Source organism: Silurus aristotelis, assembly GCF_946808225.1.
Source record: "Silurus aristotelis genome assembly, chromosome: 6".
Taxonomy (NCBI): Eukaryota; Metazoa; Chordata; class Actinopteri; order Siluriformes; family Siluridae; genus Silurus; species Silurus aristotelis.
Genome location: NC_139579.1, coordinates 6596556 through 6621518, shown reverse-complemented (window position 1 = coordinate 6621518; position 24963 = coordinate 6596556). Strand labels below are relative to the sequence as shown.

Genomic DNA, 24963 nt, shown 5'->3' with positions numbered 1-24963 from the left:
TATCTATCTATCTATCTATCTATCTATCTATCTATCTATCTATCTATCTATATCTAACTAACTAACTAACTAATTCAGAGATTTCCTCATATGTTGGATCTTTCTTAATTGGAGACCTTCTTAATTTGTGTTGGATCGTGTGTTGCCATTTTATTTCATCCCCTGATTTTCAAACTCTGTTTTTTTCCTCTGGATTCTGTACTCACATTATCTGGCTTCTGCCTGTATTTTGATAAAAATTTCTGCCTTATAATTTGAATTTGTCTGCTCTGTTAATAAAATAAAATCTCTAATCTGCACTTGTATCCACTTTTGTGCATTTGCTGTACTGTAAATGGTTTTTAGGGTAGTACCAGTATTTTATTGTGAATTTACACCAAATGGTTTTACAGTTTGGCTTATATGTAAGCATTGTTATTACATTCTATAGTATTGGGAAACATAACTAGTCTTGATTCCTGCTTGGCAGCTTTGGTTTGTTGACCAGTAAACGATTTTATTTATATTTATAAATTTATATTTATTATTTGAAGTGCTCAAAAAATATATTTTATCCCCCCCAGTTAGTCCAAAAATGATACAGGCTAAATTTAGTGTTAATAGTAGACAGAAAGTAGGCTTGAATTTCAGGTGTTGGTGTGTTCCTGAAAGTATATGCTAAGAAATAAAAATTATATAATGAAAAGATTTTTACATTGTAACAGTTCTTGACCACAAGATGGTACGATCCTGAAAATAGAGGATGTGATCATAAAGATAATTATCAATTTTGATGATTCATCAAGACTGCTCTTCCCGACAGACTATAAAAAACAGTTTTGAATGTCAAAACTCCTTTCATGACTTTTGATTTAAGGTCTCATATATTATGAAAAGCCTCTCCTTGAACTGCCACCTTAACGTGGTGGAGGGGTTTGAGTACTCGAATGACCCTAGGAGCTATGTTGTCCGGGGCTATATGCCCCTGGTAGGGTCTCCCAAGGCAAACAGGTCCTGGGCGACGGGTCAGACTAAGAGCGGTTCAAAACCCCTTATGAGAGATACTACATCAGGGACCGTGACGTCGCCCGGTATGGCGCAGCCGGGGCCCCACCCTGGAGCCAGGCCCGGGGTTGGGGCTCGTATGCGAGCGCCTGGTGGCCGGGCCTTCCCCCACAGGGTCCGGCCGGGCTCAGCCCGAAGGAGCGACGTGGGGCCGCCTTCCAGTGGGCTCACCACCTGCAGGAGGGACCGTAAGGGGCCGGTGCTAAGAGGATCGGGCAGCAGTCGAAGGTGGAGGCCTCGACAACCCGATCCCTGGACACGGAAGCTAGCTCTAGGGACGTGGAATGTCACCTCGCTGGCGGGGAAGGAGCCTGAGATTGTGCGTGAGGTTGAGAGGTTCCGACTAGAGATAGTCGGGATCACCTCTACGCACGGCCTGGGCTCTGGAACCACACTCCTCGAGAGAGGATGGACTCTTTACAACTCTGGAGCTGCCCATGGTGAAAGGCGTCGGGCTGGTGTGGGTTTGCTTATAGCCCCCCAGCTCAGCCGCCATGTGTTGGAGTTTACCCCGGTGAACGAGAGGGTCGTTTCCCTGCGCCTACGGGTCGGGGATAGGTCTCTCACTGTCGTGTGTGCCTACGGGCCAAACGGCAGTATAGAGTACCCGGCCTTCTTGGGGTCTCTGGGAGGGGTGCTGGACAGTGCTCCGACTGGGGACTCCGTCGTTCTACTAGGAGACTTCAATGCACACGTGGGCAGCGACAGTGACACCTGGAGGGGCGTGATTGGGAGGAACGGCCCCCCTGATCTGAACCCGAGCGGTGTTCAGTTATTGGACTTCTGTGCTAGTTACAGTTTGTCCATAACGAACACCATGTTCAAGCATAAGGGTGTCCATCAGTACACGTGGCACCAGGACACCCTAGGCCGCAGGTCGATGATCGACTTTGTGGTCGTTTCATCTGACCTGCGGCCGTATGTCTTGGACACTCGGGTAAAGAGAGGGGCGGAGCTGTCAACTGATCACCACCTGGTGGTGAGTTGGATCCGATGGCGGGGGAGGAAGCTGGACAGACTCGGCAGACCCAAGCGTACTGTGAGGGTCTGCTGGGAACGTTTGGCCGAGCCTCCTGTCAGAGAGATCTTCAACTCCCACCTCCGGCAGAGCTTTGACCAGATCCCGAGGGAGGCCGGAGATATTGAGTCCGAGTGGACCATGTTCTCCACCTCCATTGTCGAAGCGGCCGCTCGGAGCTGTGGCAGTAAGGTCTCCGGTGCCTGTCGAGGCGGCAATCCCCGAACCCGGTGGTGGAAACCGGAAGTAAGGGATGCCGTCAAGCTGAAGAAGGAGTCCTACCTGGCCTGGTTGGCTTGTGGGACTCCTGAGGCAGCTGACGGGTACCGGCAGGCCAAGCGAACTGCAGCCCGGGTGGTTATCGAGGCAAAAACTCGGGCCTGGGAGGAGCTCGGTGAGGCCATGGAGAAGGACTATCGGCTGGCCTCGAAGAGATTCTGGCAAACCGTCCGGCGCCTCAGGAGGGGAAAGCAGTGCCCCACCAATGCTGTTTACAGTAGAGGTGGGGAGCTGTTGACCTCAACTGGGGATGTCGTTGGACGGTGGAAGGAATACTTCGAGGATCTCCTCAATCCCGCCGTCACGTCTTCCATTGAGGAAGCAGAGGCTGAGGGCTCAGAGGCGGACTCGTCCATCACCCAAGCTGAAGTCACCGAGGTAGTAAAGAAACTCCTCGGTGGCAGGGCACCGGGGGTGGATGAGATCCGCCCTGAGTACCTCAAGTCTCTGGATGTTGTGGGGCTGTCTTGGCTGACACGCCTCTGCAGCATCGCGTGGCGGTCGGGGACAGTGCCTCTGGAATGGCAGACCGGGGTGGTGGTCCCTCTTTTTAAGAAGGGGGACCGGAGGGTGTGTTCCAACTATAGGGGGATCACACTTCTCAGCCTACCTGGGAAAGTCTATGCCAGGGTACTGGAGAGGAGAATACGGCCGATAGTAGAACCTCGGATTCAGGAGGAACAATGTGGTTTTCGTCCAGGCCGTGGAACACTGGACCAGCTCTATACCCTCTACAGGGTGCTGGAGGGTTCATGGGAGTTTGCCCAACCAGTCCACATGTGCTTTGTGGATTTGGAAAAGGCATTCGACTGTGTCCCTCGCGGCGGCCTGTGGAGGGTGCTCCGGGAGTATGGGGTCGGGGGCCCTTTACTAAGGGCTGTCCGGTCCCTGTATGACCGAAGCAGGAGCTTGGTTCGCATTGCCGGCAGTAAGTCAGACTTGTTCCCGGTGCATGTTGGACTCCGGCAGGGCTGCCCTTTGTCACCGGTTCTGTTCATAATTTTTATGGACAGAATTTCTAGGCGCAGCCAGGGGTCGGAGGGTGTCCGGTTTGGTGACGACACGATTTCGTCTTTGCTCTTTGCAGATGATGTTGTCGTGTTGGCTTCATCAGACCAGGACCTTCAGCATGCACTGGGACGGTTTGCAGCCGAGTGTGAAGCGGCTGGGATGAGAATCAGCACCTCCAAATCCGAGGCCATGGTCCTCAGTCGGAAAAGGGTGGCTTGCCCACTTCAGGTTGGTGGGGAGTTCCTGCCGCAAGTGGAGGAGTTTAAGTATCTTGGGGTTTTGTTCACGAGTGAGGGAAGGGTGGAACGGGAGATTGACAGACGGATCGGTGCAGCTTCTGCAGTAATGCGGTCGATGTACCGGTCTGTCGTGGTGAAGAAGGAGCTGAGCCGCAAGGCGAAACTTTCGATTTACCGGTCAATCTACGTTCCTACTCTCACCTATGGTCATGAGCTCTGGGTCATGACCGAAAGGACAAGATCCCGGATACAGGCGGCCGAAATGTGCTTCCTCCGCAGGGTGGCTGGGCGATCCCTTAGAGATAGGGTGAGAAGCTTAGTCACTCGGGAGGAGCTCGGAGTAGATCCGCTGCTCCTCCACATCGAGAGGGGTCAGCTGAGGTGGCTCGGGCATCTGTTCCGGATGCCTCCTGGACGCCTTCCTGGGAAGGTGTTCCGGGCGCATCCCACTGGGAGGAGACCCCGGGGAAGACCTAGGACACGCTGGAGAGACTATGTCTCCCGGCTGGCCTGGGAACGCCTTGGTGTCCCCCCGGAAGAGCTGGAAGAAGTGTCTAGGGAGAGGGAAGTCTGGGCATCTTTGCTTAGACTGCTGCCCCCGCGACCCGGCATCGGATAAGCGGGAGAAGATGGATGGATGGATGGATGGAATATTATGAAAAGGATTAGACAAAATTGGAGGTGGAGCAATAGAAGGAGGAAAAATTGAAGTTTGATGTTCCCATATGAATCATGTTATTATAGCATTTGACCAGTAGGTGGCCATAAAAATTGTTGTATAGTGTCAAGTCCAGGTGATGAAGATGTCTACCAAGTTTAGCGTGAGTGTAAAATGTCGTCGCTGAGATCATTTCACTTGCTGATTGCCATGTCTGACTCATATTTGTTAGCCTATCGGAGCACAACTGTCTGGAATATTTCAAATTGTTTTGATCGCTTTTGTCTCATTGTGACCTTGGCCTCAGATGTAAGGTGAAATCAACCACATGTGAAGAAAATCCGACCGAAAGAGCAGCTCTTTTTATTTTCATCCACAGCACTTTTATGGCTATTTTTTCTGAAGTTTTAATCGTAATATAATATATTAACTCTGCTTTTAATATAATATTTATGCTTATATACAATAAAACCCCAAAACAGGTCCACAAACAGATTATAAACATCTGTTAATCTACATGGTTTCAGTAGTTTGATGACATCATAATGTCAAGAAAACCCTACAGAATTCACTTCTTGACTTGAGCAGGATAATTATATTTAAACAAGTTTGAATGTGATTATATGTTATATGTTGAGCACATTCACATGCCCATGCACATGTCTATCTGTTTTTCACATTAATTATGGTGGTAGCCATATGCAAAATGTAAACATTTTCTGGCAACAGATTTTATGCATGTTTAAAAGCATCAATCAGAATGCAACCAAAATGATGAAAATCTATTTAATACATAGCCATTTTTATATAATGTTAATTTTATAATATAAATAAATCTATAGAGTTATGCTCCTAGTTAATCCCAGGAAAGATATGGATGGGTTAAGAAAAAAAAAAGTGTAAAAACAAAAGCATTGTTTTCACCTTCAGCGCTTCATTATCTCATTATCTAATTAGATATGAACCAGAATTAGGAAATAATAAACCTACCTCAAAAATATATTTTTTTTCTTATCATTAATACTTTGTAAGCAGTCAGATCAACCAAACAAGTCAGCTGATCTATATTTGCGGTTTAAGTCATTTTAGCAAAAAAACCTAATCCTAATCCTAATTTTTTTATACTTCATATAATATTTATTCGGGAATCGATATATAGGTCAGCAAGTGATCACAATACCACAACAACTTTAAAGGAATAGCATTTAAAAAAAAAAAAAAAAAAACATTAAAGAAATGTAATTTCTTGAACTCAAATTCAATTCAATTTTATTTGTCTAACACTTTTAGCAATGCACATTGTCCCAAAGCAGATTTAAAACATATAGAGGCAATAAAATTGAACTCCAGGAGTCTGTGCACATATTCCTTGAATACTTTTTCTAGATGTTTTTATTCTTTGCCTTATATATTGTAGATATATATGATGTTTAGTGTATATGATACATATTTTAGTATGTTTCTTTGAATGCAACTGTTAATGATATGACATTTAACCCCACAGTGTAATGAAATGTTTTTGTTTCTACATTATTCTTTTGGTCTACATTACAGTAATTGAAGGTTCTCTGATTGTGTATTGTTTGCTTTCAATATTATGCAGTGACGTTATAAAGAAAGCTATATATTATAAAAGCAGAGATGAAGAGGTTTAGAAAACAGAATGCTGCAGTATTCAATGCACAAAAACAATCCTTCTAGATATTATTATTTCTCGTTTAAAAAAAGTAAAGACACCTCTGAAATGCTGTGTGTCTGTATCATCTCCTGTTAAACTTAAACGTGTTTTTGCTGTCCAGTTTGTTGTATAGCATGCACTACTCACCTTCTCCCCCTCCATGTTTCAGTAAAATGGGAGTGGCTGATTTTGTGAACGAGCAGTTTGGCACGCAGGTTCCGATTCTGAATACAATCAGGCAGAAGAAAATAAGAAGCATTAGGAATTATGACTTCAAATCATGTAGATATACAAATACATATTAAAGCAATAAAAACGTGCATGCATACTTTTTTTTTTTTAAGATCACCCCTTTACAGTTCACTTTGCACTACTGGAAAAAAAATACATTCAATTTCTGTAGCATCAATTCATATTCTTGCTATTGCATCTTCACCTTCAGTGGCATCACAGACATTGGCCTGATGTGATTACCTTTTCCTGGATGTCGCGAGCTCTCCGTTCCTGCGCGCGCCTCTGTCCTCCACTGACGCTCCTCTATAGTATTTCCGTGCTAGTGCGTGCGTGCGCGCGAGCGTGTGTGTGTATATGTCGCACTGTGAATACGTGGCTATTCTCACGTTGCCCCCCCTTTGACGTAAAACGATTTGCTTCAGCCAATAACAGCAAATGATCAATGATCAACCCCTTGCTTCTTTTTTCCCCCCCTCGATCTTCCTCCTCCTCCTCTTCCAGCTGTTCGCGAGATTTCATTTATTCGTAACGCCGCATCTTTTGCGTCCTAAAACTCGTGACAACTTGCCAATGACACACACAGTCACACGGAGAATCCAATACGTTCCCGTGATGCTTTGTGAGCACGACCTTGATCGTTTCTGCGGATGCGGTGCTCTTTCCCACCAAGCCTTGCTCTTATTGGCTTGTGCGCAGCACAAACCAGGAGCCAATCAGAGCGCAGAACAAGTGATGCTCCTTGCTAATCCCAGCAGAGACAGGCAAATAAGGGTGGGTTAGGAAAGAAAAACAAATATAAAACCACAAGAGTACCGGCTCCACCTTCAGTGCTTCATCAACGTATTATCTCATTATCTCATTTATTATGAAACAGAAGATGTAAAGTCATGGATCTTCTCTAAAACATATATGGATGCTTTGCAACCTCTTCGAAGACCAAAGTTTTAGCAGTCAGACGTAACCGACTAAGTCTCAAATCCTGATCTTAATCTGATCTTTATTTGGGGTTTCTTTAGAATCCTTTCATTGATATCTGTATGATTTTGGACATTATTTATACTCGCACCTTGTATTACAGTAGAATGTTTACATGCTGTCTTTGCATCTACTTGCTGCTGTTTTTTTGCACTACATTGTTCTGTTCTGTTTGTATTCTCTCCTGGGTATAGTTTTTACATTTCTCCTTACACAGTACTGTATAATTAGTTTACAGCAGGTTTACTAGTCAGCGCTATACTTGTTTTTTTTGTCTTTTGTCTTGTCTTGTGTTGTCTGTCTGCACTGTCTGTCTGTACTGTTTTTTGTTTGCACTGTTTGCACCAGGTTGCATTCGATGCACTTTATGTTTGTGTTGTAGCTCTATGCTGTTGTTGTTTTGTTGTTTAGTGTAGCACCAGGGTTCCGGAGGAACGTTGTTTCGTTTTTACTGTGTACTGTGTACCACTGTGTATAGTAAAAATGACAATAAAAGCCTCTTGACTTGACTTGACTTGACATGAGTTTGACTGTGGATACTTTTCAGCTACTAGATGCCTGCACAGCTAAATACTTACATTTTCACTATTATCTCATTATCTCATTTAATATTAACCAGAATATGTGAAGTCATGTATCTTCAAACATATATTTTTTGTCTTACCACAAATACTTTGCAAGCTTTTTGAGAACCAAAGCTATAGCAGTCAGATAAAACCAACCAAAACTCCATACTTTAATTGATAACTATAGGTTATGGACATGAGATTATTACTGTAGACTATTTTTGCTTTACAGCTACACGCCCAATTATAAATATAAAAAGATATGCAGGCTTTTTTTTATATATATATATATATATATATATATATATATATATATATATATATATATATATATATATATATATATATATATATATATATTTTTTTTTTTTTTTTTTTTTTTTTTTTTTTACATTTACAGCATTTGACAGACACCCTTATCCAGAGCAACTTTAAAGTATCTCAATCATACAGCTGAGCAGTTGAGGGTTAAGGGCCTTGCTCAAGTTCCTAACAGTGACATCATAGTGGTGATGGGATTTGAACTGATCACTTTCTGATTAGAAGTCCAACATATTAACCACTGGACTACCCCTACTACCACACTAAGTGTCACCTACCACCAAATTGTTTCTGTCTTCATGTTCATATGTTGTAGTTTGTCATTAAAACTGAAACAAAATTTTGACTTGTTTTTTCTTGGTTTTTACAAAAATCCATTTAAACAGTGGTGTATAAGATTTTTATACTCATATGTAGTTCTTTATCAAACGGTTGCCACATTTTTGGAATTAGACACTTGTCTACAATGTCTTTGTATGCTGTAGGTTTGGTTCCCTTTACTGACACTAAGAAGCCCAAATTTGTTAACGGCATCATATTGTCCACAGAAGTGAGCTCCATGAAGACCTCAATCCTCAGCCTCACTTTACACCTTTGGGATGAACTGGATTGAAAAACTTCTGAACAAATGATCACAAATTTCTCAAGCTATGTTCCAAAATGTAATGAAACGGCTTCCCAGAAGAGTGAAGCTTAAACTCTAATGGAGAACTACATTTGGAATGGAACATTCAGCAGGCACATATGGATGTCATGGTCATGTGTTGACAATTCTTTGACCTTGTAGTGCATCTTTTTCATCTCATATATTGTATTTTTACCACTTTAATTTACCACTTTTAATCCTCTTATATTTAATTTGGCTGGGTATATTAGTTAACAATTGAGACGTATTAAAATATATGTTTCTAATGAGGATTCGTACTGCATGGAAACAGAACTGTCCTGGAGCAAGTCACAAGCATTTAGTGTCACCATCTTAAATAGTACCATGATGTCTGCACACTTCAATACTTATACTCATAATTACTCATAATCTTACATTTCAGTGCTCATGTTAGTTCTCACTCTCCAGTGTTCTGTATTGTTTAAAGATTTATAATCACACTCTTTATCACCCAAATGAGGATGGGTTCCTCTTTTGAGTCTGGTTCCTCTCAAGGTTTCTTCTTCATAACATCTAAGGGAGTTTTCCCTTGCCACAGTCTCCATGGCTGCTTATCAGGGATAAATACACACCATTCACATAACTCTTAAAATTCTGTAAAGCTGCTTTGTGACAATGTCTGTTGTAAAAAGTGCTATAGAAATAAACTTGAATTATATATATATATATATATATATATATATATATATATATATATATATATATATATATATATATATATATATATATATAATTACAGTGGTACCCCGCTTATTGACCGGCTCGGACATCGACCTTTTTCGCTTACCGAACAGTTTTTTGACTTAAATTTGCGCCCGCTGAACGACCAAATGCCCGCTTATCGACCTTTTTTACCCCAAACCACGTGGAGCATTTTTTTTGTTACTTTTGTAATGTTTTTTTATTTTATTTTTTACTGTATTATTGTCAGAAATCCACCTGCCACGCCCCCTTCGGCGGCTGTCAAAACCTCTGCTTTCCCTGAAGCCCCCGGTTTCAACAATGCACACCTGGGGCTCATTGTTCACTCATCCCCAGCTCCTATATATACCCCTCATTCATCCACACTCCTTGTCGGTTATTGTTGATATGTAAAGGTGTTTGGTGCATGTTTGTCTGTGGTTTCCCTGTCACACGTATTCTATGCGTTTCTTCCTTTCCAGACTCCACGCGCTCTCCACGGCTGCGCTTTCTTTCCAAAGCGCCCCTCGCCCCTCCAGGGCGTACCACGGATATCTCTCTCTCGTTCGTCGGGATTCTATGGACTGCTGTGTGTATGTGTGTTTTTGTGTTAAACTCTCCGTGTCTCCGTGCTCCGGCTTTGCCTCCGCTCATTACGCTGCATAACAATTATATTTAGTATTATTTATGTACCTGTATTATTTAGTATTAATACTACTAAAAACAGGGGGGTACCACTGTATATATATATATATATATATATATATATATATATATATATATATATATATATATATATATATATATATATATATATATACACAAGCCAGTGCACTCTTAGTGCCGGTCCCAAGCCCGGGTAAATGGTGAGGGTTGCGTTAGGAAGGGCATCCAGCGTAAAACATGTGCCAAATCAAATATGCGGATAACAAATGAGAATTTCATACCGGATCGGTCGAGGCCCGGGTTAACAACGACCGCCACAGGTATTATTAGCCGACAGGGTACCGGTGGAAATTGGGCTACTGTTGGCCGAAGGAGGAGAAGGAGAGGAGGAAGGCGTCTACAGAGAAGGCAGGAACAGGAGCAGTGTAGGAGAGTAGAGGTTCGGGTTGGTACTTTAAATGTTGGTACTATGACAGGTAAAGGGAGAGAGATAGCTGATATGATGGAGAGGAGAAAGGTAGATATGCTGTGTGTTCAGGAGACCAAGTGGAAAGGGAGTAAGGCCAGGAACATTGGAGGTGGGTTTAAACTGTTTTATCATGGTGTGGATGGGAAGAGAAATGGTGTAGGGGTAATTCTGAAGGAAGAGTACAGTAAGAGTGTAGTGGAGGTGAAGAGAGTTTCTGATAGGGTGATGATCGTGAAGGTGGAAGTTGAAGGGATGATGATAAATGTCATCAGTGCCTATGCTCCACAAGTTGGCTGTGAGATGGAGGAGAAGGAAAGATTCTGGAGTGAATTAGATGAAGTGGTAGATGGTGTACCTAGGAAAGAACGATTGGTGATTGGGGCAGACTTTAATGGGCATGTAGGTGAAGGGAACAGAGGTGATGAGGAGGTGATGGGTAGGTATGGTTTTAAGGAGAGGAATGTGGAAGGGCAGATGGTGGTAGATTTTGCTAAAAGGATGGAAATGGCAGTGGTGAACACGTATTTTAAGAAGAAGGAGGATCATAGGGTGACGTATAAGAGTGGAGGAAGGTGCACACAGGTGGATTATCTGCTGTGTAGGAGATGCAACCTGAAGGAGATTGGAGACTGTAAGGTGTTGGCGGGGGACAGTGTAGCTAGACAGCATCGGATGATGGTCTGTAGGATGGTTTTGGAGGCGAAGAAGAAGAGGAGGAAAGTAAGGTTTGAAAGAAGAATAAGATGGTGGAAACTGAAGGAGGAAGAGTGTAGTGTGAGGTTCAGGGAAGAGGTCAGACAGGGGCTTGGTGGTGGTGAAGAGGTGCCGGATGATTGGGCAACTACTGCAGGAGTGATGAGGGAGGCAGCTAGAAAAGTACTTGGTGTGACATCTGGAAATAGAAAGCAAGACAAGGAGACGTGGTGGTGGAATGAGGAAGTGCAGAAAAGCATTAGGGGAAAGAGGTTGGCGAAACAGAAGTGGGATCGACAGAGTGATGAGAAAAGTGGGCAGGAGTACAAGGAGATGCGGCAGCAGGTAAAAAGGGATGTGGCGAAAGCCAAGGAAAAGGCATATGAGGAACTGTATAAGAGGCTGGACACTAAGGAAGGAGAAAAGGAAGGGGAAAGGATGCCTGAGGAATGGAGAAGGAGTGTGCTGGTACCAATCTTTAAGCATAAGGGAGATGTGCAGACCTGCAGTATCTACAGGGGAATTAAGTTGATCAGTCACACCATGAAGTTATGGGAAAGAGTAGTGGAAGCCAGGCTGAGAGAAGAGGTGACCATCTGTGAGCAACAGTATGGTTTCATGCCGAGGAAGAGCACCACAGATGCCTTATTTGCTTTGAGGATGTTGATGGAGAAGTATAGAGAAGGACAGAAGGAGCTGCATTGTGTATTTGTGGATTTAGAGAAAGCGTACGACAGGGTGCCGAGAGAGGAGTTGTGGTATTGTATGAGGAAGTCAGGTGTGTCAGAGAAGTATGTGAGGGTGGTGCAGGACATGTATGAGGACAGTGTGACGGCAGTGAAGTGTGCAGTAGGTACGACAGACTGGTTCAGGGTGAAGGTTGGACTGCATCAAGGATTGGCCCTGAGCCCTTTCCTGTTTGCAGTGGTGATGGACAGGTTGACGGACAAGGTCAGACAGGAGTCTCCCTGGACTATGATGTTTGCAGATGATATTGTGATTTGTGGTGAGAGTAGAGAGCAGGTTGAGAAGAGCCTGGAGAGGTGGAGATATGCGCTGGAGAGAAGGGGAATGAAAGTCAGTAGGAGTAAGACCACAAGTACATGTGTGTGAATGAGAGGGATGGCAGTGGAGTGATGCGGTTGCAGGGAGAAGAGGTGGAGAAGGTGGAGGAGTTCAGGTACCTGGGGTCAACAGTGCAAAGTAATGGAGAGTGTGTTAGAGAAGTAAAGAAAAGAGTGCAGGCAGGGTGGAGTGGGTGGAGAAGAGTGACAGGAGTGATTTGTGATAGTAGGGTATCTGTAAGAATGAAAGGGAAAGTTTATAGGACTGTGGTGAGACCTGCGATATTGTATGGATTAGAGATAGTGGCATTGAGTAAAAGACAGGAGGTGGAGCTGGAGGTAGCAGAGCTGAAGATGTTAAGGTTTTCGTTGGGAGTGACGAGGATGGACAAGATTAGAAATGAGTTTATTAGAGGGACAGCACATGTAGGATGTTTTGGTGACAAGGTGAGGGAGGCGAGATTGAGATGGTTTGGACATGTGCAGAGAAGGGACATGAATTATATTGGTAGAAAAATGCTGAAGATGGAGCCACCAGGTAGGAGGAAAAGAGGAAGGCCAAGGAGGAGGTTCATGGATGTGGTGAGGGAAGACATGCAGGTAGTTGGTGTGAAAGAGGCAGATGTAGAGGACAGGGTGGTATGGAGACGGATGATCCGCTGTGGCGACCCCTAATGGGAGCAGCCGAAAGAAGAAGAAGAAGAAGATATATATATATATATATATATATATATATATATATATATATATATATATATATATATATATATATATACACATACATATATATTTCCTGGACTGTGCTTAAATGAAGAACCATTATGTGGTTGAGTCTGCACGGGATGTTATGCTATACCGCTGTGCATTATGTGTTTATACATATTCATGGCGATACACCCTAGACACATAAGGCCTGGGTTAAAAGCCTTTTTAAGTGTCCTGCAGTGCTATTAAATCCAGATAAAAGTCTTGGAGATGGACTGTGGTGTTTGACTGCTGACGGATTAAAATGCACTTAATCAAATGAATATTTGCATTAAGCAATAATTTTTCCACAGGCTGTTATACCTGTTATTATTTTACGAAAAAGGAATAAATGACATACAGATAAGCGGGAGAAAATGAATGAATAAATGAATGAATAAATAACAGACATATAAGGACAGAAATAGACAAATTAACGTGATTATGTCAGTATCTTTGTTGAATTGTATTTAAATCAACAGAAGTGCAAATAGCTGTATTGGGGTACACAACCCCAATTCCTCAAAATGCAGATAAATCAGAATGCAATGATTTGCAAATCTCATAAATCCGTATTTTATTAACAATAGAACATAGAAAACATATCAAATGTTTAAACTGAGTTAATTAGAAATTATTTAAAAATTGATTGATTAAAAATGGAAAACTGTTTTGTGGTCAGATGATTCGAATTTCTTTTTGGAAGTCATGAACAACACGCCCTTTGGACTAAAGAGGAGAGGGACAATCCAGCTTTTTAATCCATGCTCAGTTTAAAAAGCCACATCTCACCATTTGGCCCATCATAAAACGTAAAATACAACAAAATACACTCAGAACAAACGAGCACCTGGAATCTTCTAACAGACACATATCGGACAACATGCCTCTCTCAAAACTTCAGCAACTGGTTTCCTTAGTTCCCTAATGTATACGGATGTATATGTTTTGAGACCTGTTGCAGATATCAAACACAAAATTACCTTATTTGTTTCTTAAAACAGTACATATTCTTAGTTTAAACATAAAATTTTTGTTTTGTTTTATTGGGAATATGATTTATGAGCTTTGCAAACCATAGAAACCCTCGATGAACCGGGAGGTCCGTCTTATGCTCAAAGCACGCAACACAGCCTTCAGGTCCAGAGACCGGGAAGCCTACAACATTGCTAAAGCCAATCTGAGGAGGGAAATCTGCAAAGCCAAACATGCATCAGGGAAAGCAGCTGGCCCTGACAGCATCCCTGGCCGTGTACTCAGAGCATGTGTGGAGCATCTGGCTGAGGTCTTTACAGAAATCTTCAATCTGTCCTTGGTCCAAGCAAATGTTCCCACCTGCTTTGTGTCTGCTACCATCGTGCCAGTGCCAAAGCACTCCGCTGCAACAGAACTGGGTGACTTTTGTCCTGTCGCACTCACCCCTGTCATTGAAAAGTGCTTTGAAAGACTGGTTCTTACCTGCCTGTCTGCCACCCATTCTGGACCCATACAAATTTGCCTATCACCCAAATAGGTTAACTGAGGATGCCATTTCCACAGTGCTTTATTCTGCCCTGACTCAACAAATATGCCAGGTTGTTGTTTGATAATTTCAGCTCAGCTTTTAAAACAGTTAGCCCTTTCAAGCTAATCATGAAGCTGAAACAGCTTGGAATCAGAACACATCTCTGCAACTGGACTCTGGACTTCCTTACAAACAGATCACAGTCTGAACACTGTCACCTCATACAGTCTCACCCATAGCACTGGTGTTCCTCAGGGATGTGTATTGTCCCCTCTCCTATACTTCCTTTTCACCCATGACTGCGTACCTGCCTATGACTCAACAGCATTGTTAAGCTCGCAGATGACAACATGGTGGTAGGCCTGATCAGAGGTAACAATGAGACAGCTTACAGGGAGGAGATCCCACAATTAATGCAACTATTCACATCAATGGAGCTGCTATTGAGCGTGTATCTAGCTTTAAGTTCCTTAGCGTCCTGATCAGAAAGGCACAACAGCACCTGTATTTCCTAAGGAGACCCAAAAAGTCCCGTCTGTGCTACAGGATGCTGGAGAACTTTTACCGCTGTACTATTTAGAGCATCCTCACTAACTTCATCTCAGTGTGGTACAGCAGCTGCACTGCTTCGGACCATAAAGCCCTTCAGAAAATGATGAAAACTGCCCAACGAATTATTGGCACTTAGCTTCCCACTTTGGAAGACATTCACAAAAAAAATCTATCACACTGCTTTTTATTTATTGTAAATAGGACATGTATGCACTTCTGGTTAGATGCTAACTGCATTTCATTAGCTCTGTACATGTACCTTGCACAATGACAATAAAGTTGATTCTAATCTAATCTAATCTAATCCAATCTTATATACACAGATCAGGTAAAACTATATGACCACCCCATTGTTGGTTCCCCTTATGGTCCTCCTTTTGGTGCCAAAACAGTTCTGACCATTCGAACATTAACAAGATTAACTTCTTCAGCAATTTGAGCTACAGTTGCTTGTCTGTTGGATCGGACCACACGGACCAGCCATCGCTCCCCACATACATTAATGAGCCTCGGCCTTGACCCTGTCACCAGTTCAACACTGTTTCTTCCTTGGACCACTTTTTATAGATACTGACCACTGCGGAAGAGGAAGTCAAGTCAAGTCAAGTCAAGTAAAGAAGCTTTTATGGTCATTTCAACCATATATAGCTGACGCAGTACACAGTGAAATAAAACAACGTTCCTCCAGAACCCTGATGCTACATAAAACAACATAAAACAATCATCACAGAAACAGAAAACACAGGGCCAAGGACTAAGAAGTGTCCTCGCCACATAAAGTGCATGTGTGCAACCTGGTGCAAACAGAGCACAGACAACACAAGACAACACAGGACAGTGCAAGACAATACACAAAACACAAAATAGCTTCACTTTTTTTAATATTTTGTATGTTGCAGTCTAAAACTACCATTGCTCAGATTGATGTTTTTCTCATTAATCTACATTTAGTACTCCATAATGACAAAGTAAAAACAAAATTCTGGAAATGTTTAAAAAATTTAATGTAAAATATATTGTTAAATATCAAATATTAAATGTAAAAAAAAATTATATATATACTACTAGTAACAGAACCCCATCCAGAGGCTGCAAGCAGATCCAAGGAGAGGAGAATGACAGGAACACTGGTCACTGGTACCTCAGGTGCATATTTACCTCGAGAGAGAAATATTGATTATTAAGTAACCTTATTGTTGTCCCAAAATGATCGGATCATAAAAAGTACAGACAGGTTTTAATTCATCATGCCATTTCTTTTAAAATGTTGTGTGCAGACATTTATTCTTGTCCTTTTCTCCGGCTCTTTGGTGAACACTCCAGCCTCCTGCCACAGCCAAGTATTTAAAATTTTGACTCATCAGTCCAGAGCACGTCTTGCCATTTTCTCCACCCCAGATCATATGTTTTGCATGCATTGTTGAGTCACTTAACCTTGTTTCCAAACCAAATGTATGGCTTTTTGTTCACAATTTCTTCACAAATACTTTTACAGACTGTAAATAGGTGTACCAGGGTTTACGGGTTTCCACCAGTTCTTCGCTGATAGCACTGCTGGACATCTTTTAATGTTGAAGCAAAGTTTTTTAGCCGACCACTGCATCTACGGTCTTGAGCACAACATCTTGAAACCCCAGTCTGTTTTGAAATCGTTTCCTGAGAGAGACTTTGCTGATGAAGTATTGTGTCTTGATGCTGTGCTCGGTCTTTTATGGTGTATGGCATGTGACATGGAATTGTCTTCCACAACTTTACCTTAGTAGCAGAGTTTGGCTGATCTATACCCAGTTTTAAGCCTTTACACAGCTGTTTTTGTTTTTGGTAATGACTGTGTTTCAACTTACATGATCCTACAAAACCCCTTACTTTGTGAAAGTATAAAATACAAAGTGTGCATGTGTAAGAATTGAAAGGCAAAGGGTGGTCATGCCAAATATTGATTTGATTTAGATTTTTCTTCTTTTTGCTCACTTCACAAATCTTAAATTGGTATAAATATAAACAAGTAAAATTTGTTTTTTTTGGAAAGCATACTTACTTTACAGCATTTCCTTACACCTGCCTAATTTCTGCACAATACTATAAACATACATACAAATGCATACATAGTCTATTATGTTGTATAAAAAAAAAATGCAGGTATGAGGTATTTGGTAAAGAGACGAGCTCAGTGCAAAATGCCATTTTGTGCAAATATAGAGGTGCATTACGTAAAGAAATGAGGTAAAAATGTCAAGTGACCATCAGAGGACTATCCAGAGATCACACAGTAATTAATTAAATTCAATTTATTTTAATTGTATAGCGCTTTTAACAATCACCATTGTCTCAAAGCAGCTTTACACAGATAATGTGGCGATAAAAATGAATAAGATGTTCTTTAAAAGTTTATCCACAGTACACCAGGGGTCACCAACATGGTGCCCACGGGCACCAGGTAGCCCGCAAGGACCACATGAGTAGCCCGTGGGCCTTTTCTAAAAATAGCTGTTTCCTACTTTGTTAAATCATTGTTGATAAATATTATGAGAAATCATTAACATGATCAGTGTCTTCACATAGATGAATATCATTAATTATTAATAATAACATATAATAAAAGGTAAATTGAGCAAATTTGTTATTTCAGATCAAACTGAAAACTGTGTGTATCAAACCGGTAGCCCTTCACATTAATCAGTACCCAAGAAGTAGCTCTCAGTTTCAAAAAGGGTGGTGACCCCTGCGGTACACAGTATACAGAAAAATACACCGTAATGTGCAGAGAGGTTGGATAGAAAATGAAATTAACAGTACAGTTTTTTATTATAAACATATCTAAATAAAATCCATAAATGTAATAATCCCTGAACTATATATTTTTCCCCTGGTGTTTTTGTGTACTTTTTTCCTAAGACTCGTCTTCCAGTCACAACACAGTAATATCCACAACAGTAGTTTAAGGACACCTGACCTAAACCCCGCTGCACATCTTTGGAATGATTTGAAACACTGACTGTGTGACAATAAACTTCTTAATAATTGGTAAGACATGTGACCGAGGCAGGCATCTTGACATGCATCAAGAGTGAATCATAGACAGATGTGGCGGAGAGAATCCGGTAAGTTTCCAACATAAAACATCGTTCAGAATCAGATAATGAATAAAACGGAAATAATGTAAGTTATGTACTCTCTCTGTGGCCCGGTACCAATTGAACCGCCAACTGGTATAACGGTTTAGCAAACAACAATGAATTTATCCATGCCTGTTTACATTCACAAAAGCTATTTAATCATACGGCTATGTGACTTTGTACAAATGTATTGTTTTGTGGCTAACAAAGTGCTAATGGAATGAAACTGAAGATAATGGATGATGTAGCTGGAAAAGGAGCAAGGAAAAAAAATGTGTTTTCACATCCAGTTCCTGTGTTTTACTGCACAGACTCTTCAGTTCCTTTTGTAATTCCCTTGCAGATTTCACACATTTAATCTAATTTATGCCAATTGTGATTGAGGTGATGCAGAACAATCACTGTGCAGTGCAACACTGTGCAACGGCTTGTAAATGAGTGTGTTCACTGGATTGCATGTCGTCAGTCGTAAAGGATCTATATCATGCATGGAGAAGTTGCATTTATAAATGACCGATTGTATAATAACGAATAACTACCATTTTTTAAGTTAGTTATTATTATAGATTTAGAAGAAATTAAAATACCCACCTTAAATTTTTACAAAATTACAAACTCAGCACAACATGCACATCATAAGAACATTTCGTGTTGTTTTGATCAAATGGCGAATGCTTTGGTACATCATTTAATCGATTGTGTACAAGTTTTTGCTGTTTCCTACATTACCAGTTGTTTATGTTCATGTTGATCAAAATATATTATACTGGTTTAACCTGAAAAGTTTTAACCCCCAGATCATCTCAGCATCAGTTCATTGTATAAGCCACTAAATGCAGTATGGGTAAACCAGTTGTCATCATCTGTCATCTAAAATTTCTATTACACTTTATTTTGTCTTAAAAATTTACTTGTCTTAAATTGATGAATTGTGCAGATAATTCTTGAATGTCACTAATGAAGGTGAGTTTACAGCATCAGATCAACCAATAATCAACTAGTTCTCTAGTACAATACAATACAGTAAATGTCTAAATCCTTTAGGGTCTCTTGCAATCAATATAAATCAAATATGCAATCACATAAAAACATTTGTGTTGCTAAGATCCATAGATACCATACAGAAGGAATTAAGATTTTGTGTGTTTTGAATCATTGTAACCCAAACTGTAGTTTATATCAAGAAATCCTGAAACTGTGCAGCGTCACACTGACAACATGCCTAAATATTTTGATGATTTTGTTTGTGAACAATGACAAAGGAACTTTTCATTCTGATGGGAATGAGATGTTCATTGACACAAATACTTACTTTTGAGAAATGAAATAAGGATTTTTAGAAAAGTACAGGCTTTTGCAAGAAATCCAATGTTTTGTGCTGTTTGTACAAATTGTTTTGCGAAATGCACTTATTGGTTTGCAAGTATTAAGGATGACTCAAAAAATGCTCCAAAGCAGCTGAGAAAAACTGTAAGCCAAACTGATACAAATATAAGTGATATCAGTGCATTAGGTTTTGGTTACACCACATAGAGGGTGGTCACACCAAATATAAGAAAATAATTAATAATAAAAATAATAATAAAAATAATAATAAAGATGAATGCACAATAAATTCCAGAGTAGTATTAATACTATTATATTAACATTATTATAAAGTTTTGTACCTTTTACAGTAATACAAACTCAAATGCACGCGCACACACACACACACACACACACACACACACACACACACAAAATGAATTGATAGATTCTAATAATGCATACCACCCACTAGGTGGTGGTGGTGAATTAGATACAAAGAATTTGTTACGTTTTGCAGTCACTCTCAAATTTCTGGTGTTTTTTTTTTTTTTTTTTGCAACTTTAGCATTTTACTTTAACTGTTTCCAATGATGATGGATGGATGGATGGATGGATGGATGGATGGATGGATGGATGGATGGATGGATGGATGGATGGATGGATGGATGGATGGATGGATGGATGGATAGATAGATAGATAGATAGATAGATAGATAGATAGATAGATAGATAGATAGATAGATAGATAGATAGATAACTTTATTGGTCCTAAAGGACAACTGTAATTTTACAGCAGCCAGTTCACAGGCATACACCAAAAGTACAAGCATTTCTAATCCTGTCCATCGTCACCACTATCAATGAAAATCTCAGCATCTTTAGCTCTGCTACCTTCAGCTCCACCTCCTGTCTTTTAGTCAACCATACAACATCTCAGGTCTCACCACAGTCCTATAAACTTTCCCTTTTACTCTTGCAGATACTCTTCTACTCCAAATCACTCCTGCTATCACTCTTCTACACCCACTCCACCCTGCCTGCACTCTTTTCTTCACTTCTCTAACACATTCTCCATTACTTTGCACTGTTGACCCCATGTACCTGAACTCCTCCATCTTCTCCACCTCTTCTCCCTGCAACCTCACCACTCCAATGCCCTCCCTCTGATTCACACACATGTACTCTGTCTTACTCCTACTGACTTTCATTCCCCTTCTCTTCAGCGCATACCTCCAGCTCTCCAGGCTCTTCTCCACCTGCTCCCTACTCTCACCACAAATCACAATATCATCCGCAAACATCATAGAAACAGGAAAGGGCTCAGAGCCGATTCTTGATGCAAGCCTACCTCCACCTTGAACCAGTCCGTCATTCCTACTGCACACATCACTGCTGTCACACTGTCCTCATACATGTCCTGCACCACCCTCACATACTTTTTTGCCACACCTGACTTCCTCATACAATACCACAACTCTTCTCTCTGTACCCTGTCGTACGCTTTCTCTAAATTCACAAACACACAATGCAACTCCATCTGACCTTCTCTATACTTCTCCATCAACATTGTTGCACACAGATGATCACCTCTTCTCTCAGCCTGGCTTCCACAACTTTTTCCCAGAACTTCATGGTGTGACTGATCAACTTTATTCCCCTGTAGTTACTGCAGGTATAGTAACTTAAGATTTAAGATCACCATTTAGAACCTTGTTAACTTTTCCTTCTTAATATAATCCAGCCAATGCTAGATCATGATTTGTGGCTGTCAGGATTTGTGTTCATTCAGACTGAAGAGCTTTAGTAAAAGCTGTTGGTAAATCAGGTGCTGATGTTGGGTGAGAAGGTCTGGGGTGCAGTCTTTGTTCCAATTCATCTCAGTGGTGTGTACAGACGCATGATCATGCTGTAACAGGTTACTGTAAGTAAAGGGAAATTGTACAGCATACAAACATATCCTATATACATCCATATACTGCGAATCCTATACCAATTTACTGTATGTATTAAGTCTTATTATGCTTTTAAAAGGTTTATGGGCAAAAAGAACCCTTAGATCCTTATATCAATCAATCATCAAGCCTTATAAGTTAGTATATTATCAAGGCTGTGGTTTTAAACACTAATAATAATAATTCATTTTATTTACAGGCTCCTTTCTCAACACTCAAGGATACCGTAAAATAAGTTATAAGACAAAACAACATATAGAAATAATGTATACAGCTTACAATATATACAAAGAACAATTACAAAAGACAATACGAGTATGACTGTGGCTGTGTGACCAATAAGATTTAGGGAGATTTTTAATGTCTGGATGTAAAGAGTTCCAGAGCCGGGAAGCAGGGCAACAGAATGCCCTATGCCACATGGTGGCAAGGCAAGCAGAAGGAACAGAAAGAAGGAGAGACGTAGCAGATCTAAGAAAACGAGAAGGAACCGCAATATGGAGAAGATGAGACAAATTGAAAGGGGCAAGGTTGTAAATAGTCTTAAAAGTGAGAAGAAGGATTAGAAAGCCAGTAAAGCTGCTGCTAAACCGGAATAATGTGGTGAAATGAAAGAGTTTTAGTAATGATACGAGCTGCCGAGATCCGAACCAGTTGAACCTTGAGAAGAGATTTCTGTCTGTGTCTCTACATTTATAGAGCTGTTGGCATATTAATTCGTCTCATATATTGTCAGGCTGCAGACGCGGAAGCAGATAAAGTCCAATCATGTTCTTTATTGAGGTGCAAAAAACAAAACACTCATACACCAATGAAAACAAAAGCAAACCCAGACATCCGCTCGTAACGAAGTATCCACTATGAGCGCGAATGTCAAACGCCTAATCCCAATGCAAGTAAAGCTTTCGGCAATGAGTACTTCAATAAGGAAATGGAGTTCGGAGAAATAGCCAGCGGTGAATCCCGGCGTTTGAGCAGCCACGCGATTTACCTGCATGACAATACAACGACCGACAGCCTGTGACTCAAGAACGTGAGTTTATGTAGTCTGATCTTTCATGAGCCACAGCTGTCGGTAATCTTGGGAAGCAGCGTGACTGCTATCGAGGGGGGCGTGGCAGGGTGGATCTCTGACAGCTACAGACGGGGGCGTGGCAGGGTGAATCCCTGACAGCTACAGAGGGGGGCGTGGCAGGGTGAATCCCTGACATATATCGTATTTTATTTGTATAATCTGTTCCAGGTTCCTATAGATGCAACAAATCAGATCAATTAACAGAACGCGATTTTCCTAATCAAGATATACTAGAACCTGCCTAATTTATTTCGCATACTTTCCCAATAGACAAAACAGTGGCAAAACAGTTTTTAAATGAAATCAATATTGAAATATGAATTGTTAATTGTATGTTTAATGTTAATTTCATACCTTCAAATCTTCTCCAACAAACCAAGGCATGAACTCTCCTAGATCTGAAACCAAGACTTATTGTTCCTGCACCTTCCACATCTGCTTGATTGCAGCACATTGCCCAGTGCATTACACTCTATCCACTGGCTAGACGTTTTCCCACCATGCAACACAGTGCCATCACTTCCCAAAGAAATCAAGACTTATCTGACTAGGCAGCCTTCTTCCATTACTCCGTGGTCCAGCTCTGATGCTTTTGTGTCCATTGTAGGTGCTTTTAAAGATGGACATGGGTTAAGGGTTGGTGACTATACAGCGATTACACAGTAATTATACAGTAATGTACAGAGCGGTTGGATAGAGAATGAGGTTCAGGGCAATTAACGAAGTAGTGCAAAAATCAAGAGTGGAAACAGCATTAAAAATGTACAGTACAGTTTTTTTTTTATTACAATCATATCTAAAAGAAAATCCTTAAAGGTAATAATCCCTGAACTATACAGTATATATTTGTCCACTGTCTGTGAATCACGTGTTGTGTTTTTCTGTGTACTTTTATTGTGTTGTGACCTGGCTTTAGCTGATATCTTCTGTACCAAATGTTTCTAAGACTCTTGTCTTCCAGTCACAACAAAGTAATATCCACAAGTGCCTGGACAAAAGTTTAAGGACACTTGACCTAAATGCACACCTTTGGAATAATTTAAAACACTGACTGTGTGACAAAGAACTTTAGAATCAGAATCAGAAAGAACTTTATTGCCAAGGATGTTTGCACTTACAAGGAATTTGTTTTGGTAATAGAAGCTTCCAGTTGCACATTTTTAAAGTAAAACAGAAATTAAGAAAAAAAAAAAAAAAAAGAAGAAAACTTCACTATAATTGGAAAATGTATGTGACATGACCATGCGGTGGATTCTGTACTTTCTTTCCTGCAGCTTAAATTTAATCAAATAGCCATCGAGACACATTAAATAGCAAATATATTGTGTGTTTTGTTCGGGATAAAATACACAAAATGCTGCACTTTTTCTCAACTTAAGCAATGCACATTATTATGCAGAATCAGGTCTCCATAAGCAGTTCATTATGCAAAAACATTAACAAGCCTTTTCTCTTGTAGTCTTGTGACACAAAATTGTGAAATCTGGGAGATTTGTGTAGAGACTAACAGGCTAAACTGACCGTCTGCTGGCAGCTTTCATATAATTTACACCAGGTTATTGCACTTTTGTACACAGAGAATATATTGTTGTCCTTTTTCGAATAAACTGTTGTTGTTGGGTTTTTTTTCACAAATGTTATTTATAAAGGATTTAAATTGATTTCTAAGTGTATATGTTGTGACCTTACGAGCTTGCTGCAGGTTTAAAATTTGTTTAAAAGAAGAGTAACGGCTATGTAAGTCTTGGCAGTATATAAATCTTTTCATAAACACTTTCAGTTAAAGATTTTGCTTTGGCATGTAGTTATTTAGCAGATGCTCTTATCCAGGGCAACTACATATTAGAGCAATACATATTCCCGAGTAAGAATTTATCGCTAGATTTTGAAAGTGCAAAAGTCGACTTAAGCTAAAAGGATCATGGCTTGTTGCCATGGCAACTGTGTGCTTGTACCTGCCGATGATTGTGAGACGGCATTAACTGCAGTCTGCATTTCTTAAAAAAAAAAAAAAAAAACACAAACATGGACAACCATTCAGCTCCCTAGAGCATCATGTCTCAGATAGGTCAATCCACCACCAGTCACATAAAATGTTTAAGATGCAGGACTCTTTTACATACACACACACACACACACACACACACACACACACACACACACACACACACACACACACACACACACACACACACACACACACAGCTATTGGACACAGTTATTGTTATTGTTATTTAGGCAGTTGCTTGCTAGAGATACACTGGGCATTTCATTTTAGCATTTACATTACTTATCATTATCCATAAAAATAATAACAGTATCCTACATAAACCCAATGCTATTTTGATTGCTTTAAATTATATAGCAAGTGTACTCTTTATATAGAGATGTTCACCAAACCACTGTGTGAATGAAAGCTGACAGAAACAGAGAGAGAGAGAGAGAGAGA

The 24963-nt window shown here is 40.8% G+C and overlaps 1 protein-coding gene across 1 annotated transcript in view; it reads right to left on the bottom strand.

Annotated features, from left to right (window-relative positions):
- The window catches only part of slc2a3a (solute carrier family 2 member 3a), a 32496-nt gene extending 25707 nt beyond the window's left edge, over nucleotides 1-6789 (bottom strand). The window contains exons 1-2 of the mRNA XM_083544198.1: nucleotides 6404-6789; nucleotides 6075-6167 (exon numbers count right to left, since the gene is read on the bottom strand). Of these exons, the coding sequence (XP_083400324.1) occupies nucleotides 6075-6089 (15 nt within the window). The 5' untranslated portion in view covers nucleotides 6090-6167; nucleotides 6404-6789. The remainder of the gene's footprint in view (nucleotides 1-6074; nucleotides 6168-6403) is intronic.
- Between the last annotated feature and the right edge of the window lie 18174 nt (nucleotides 6790-24963).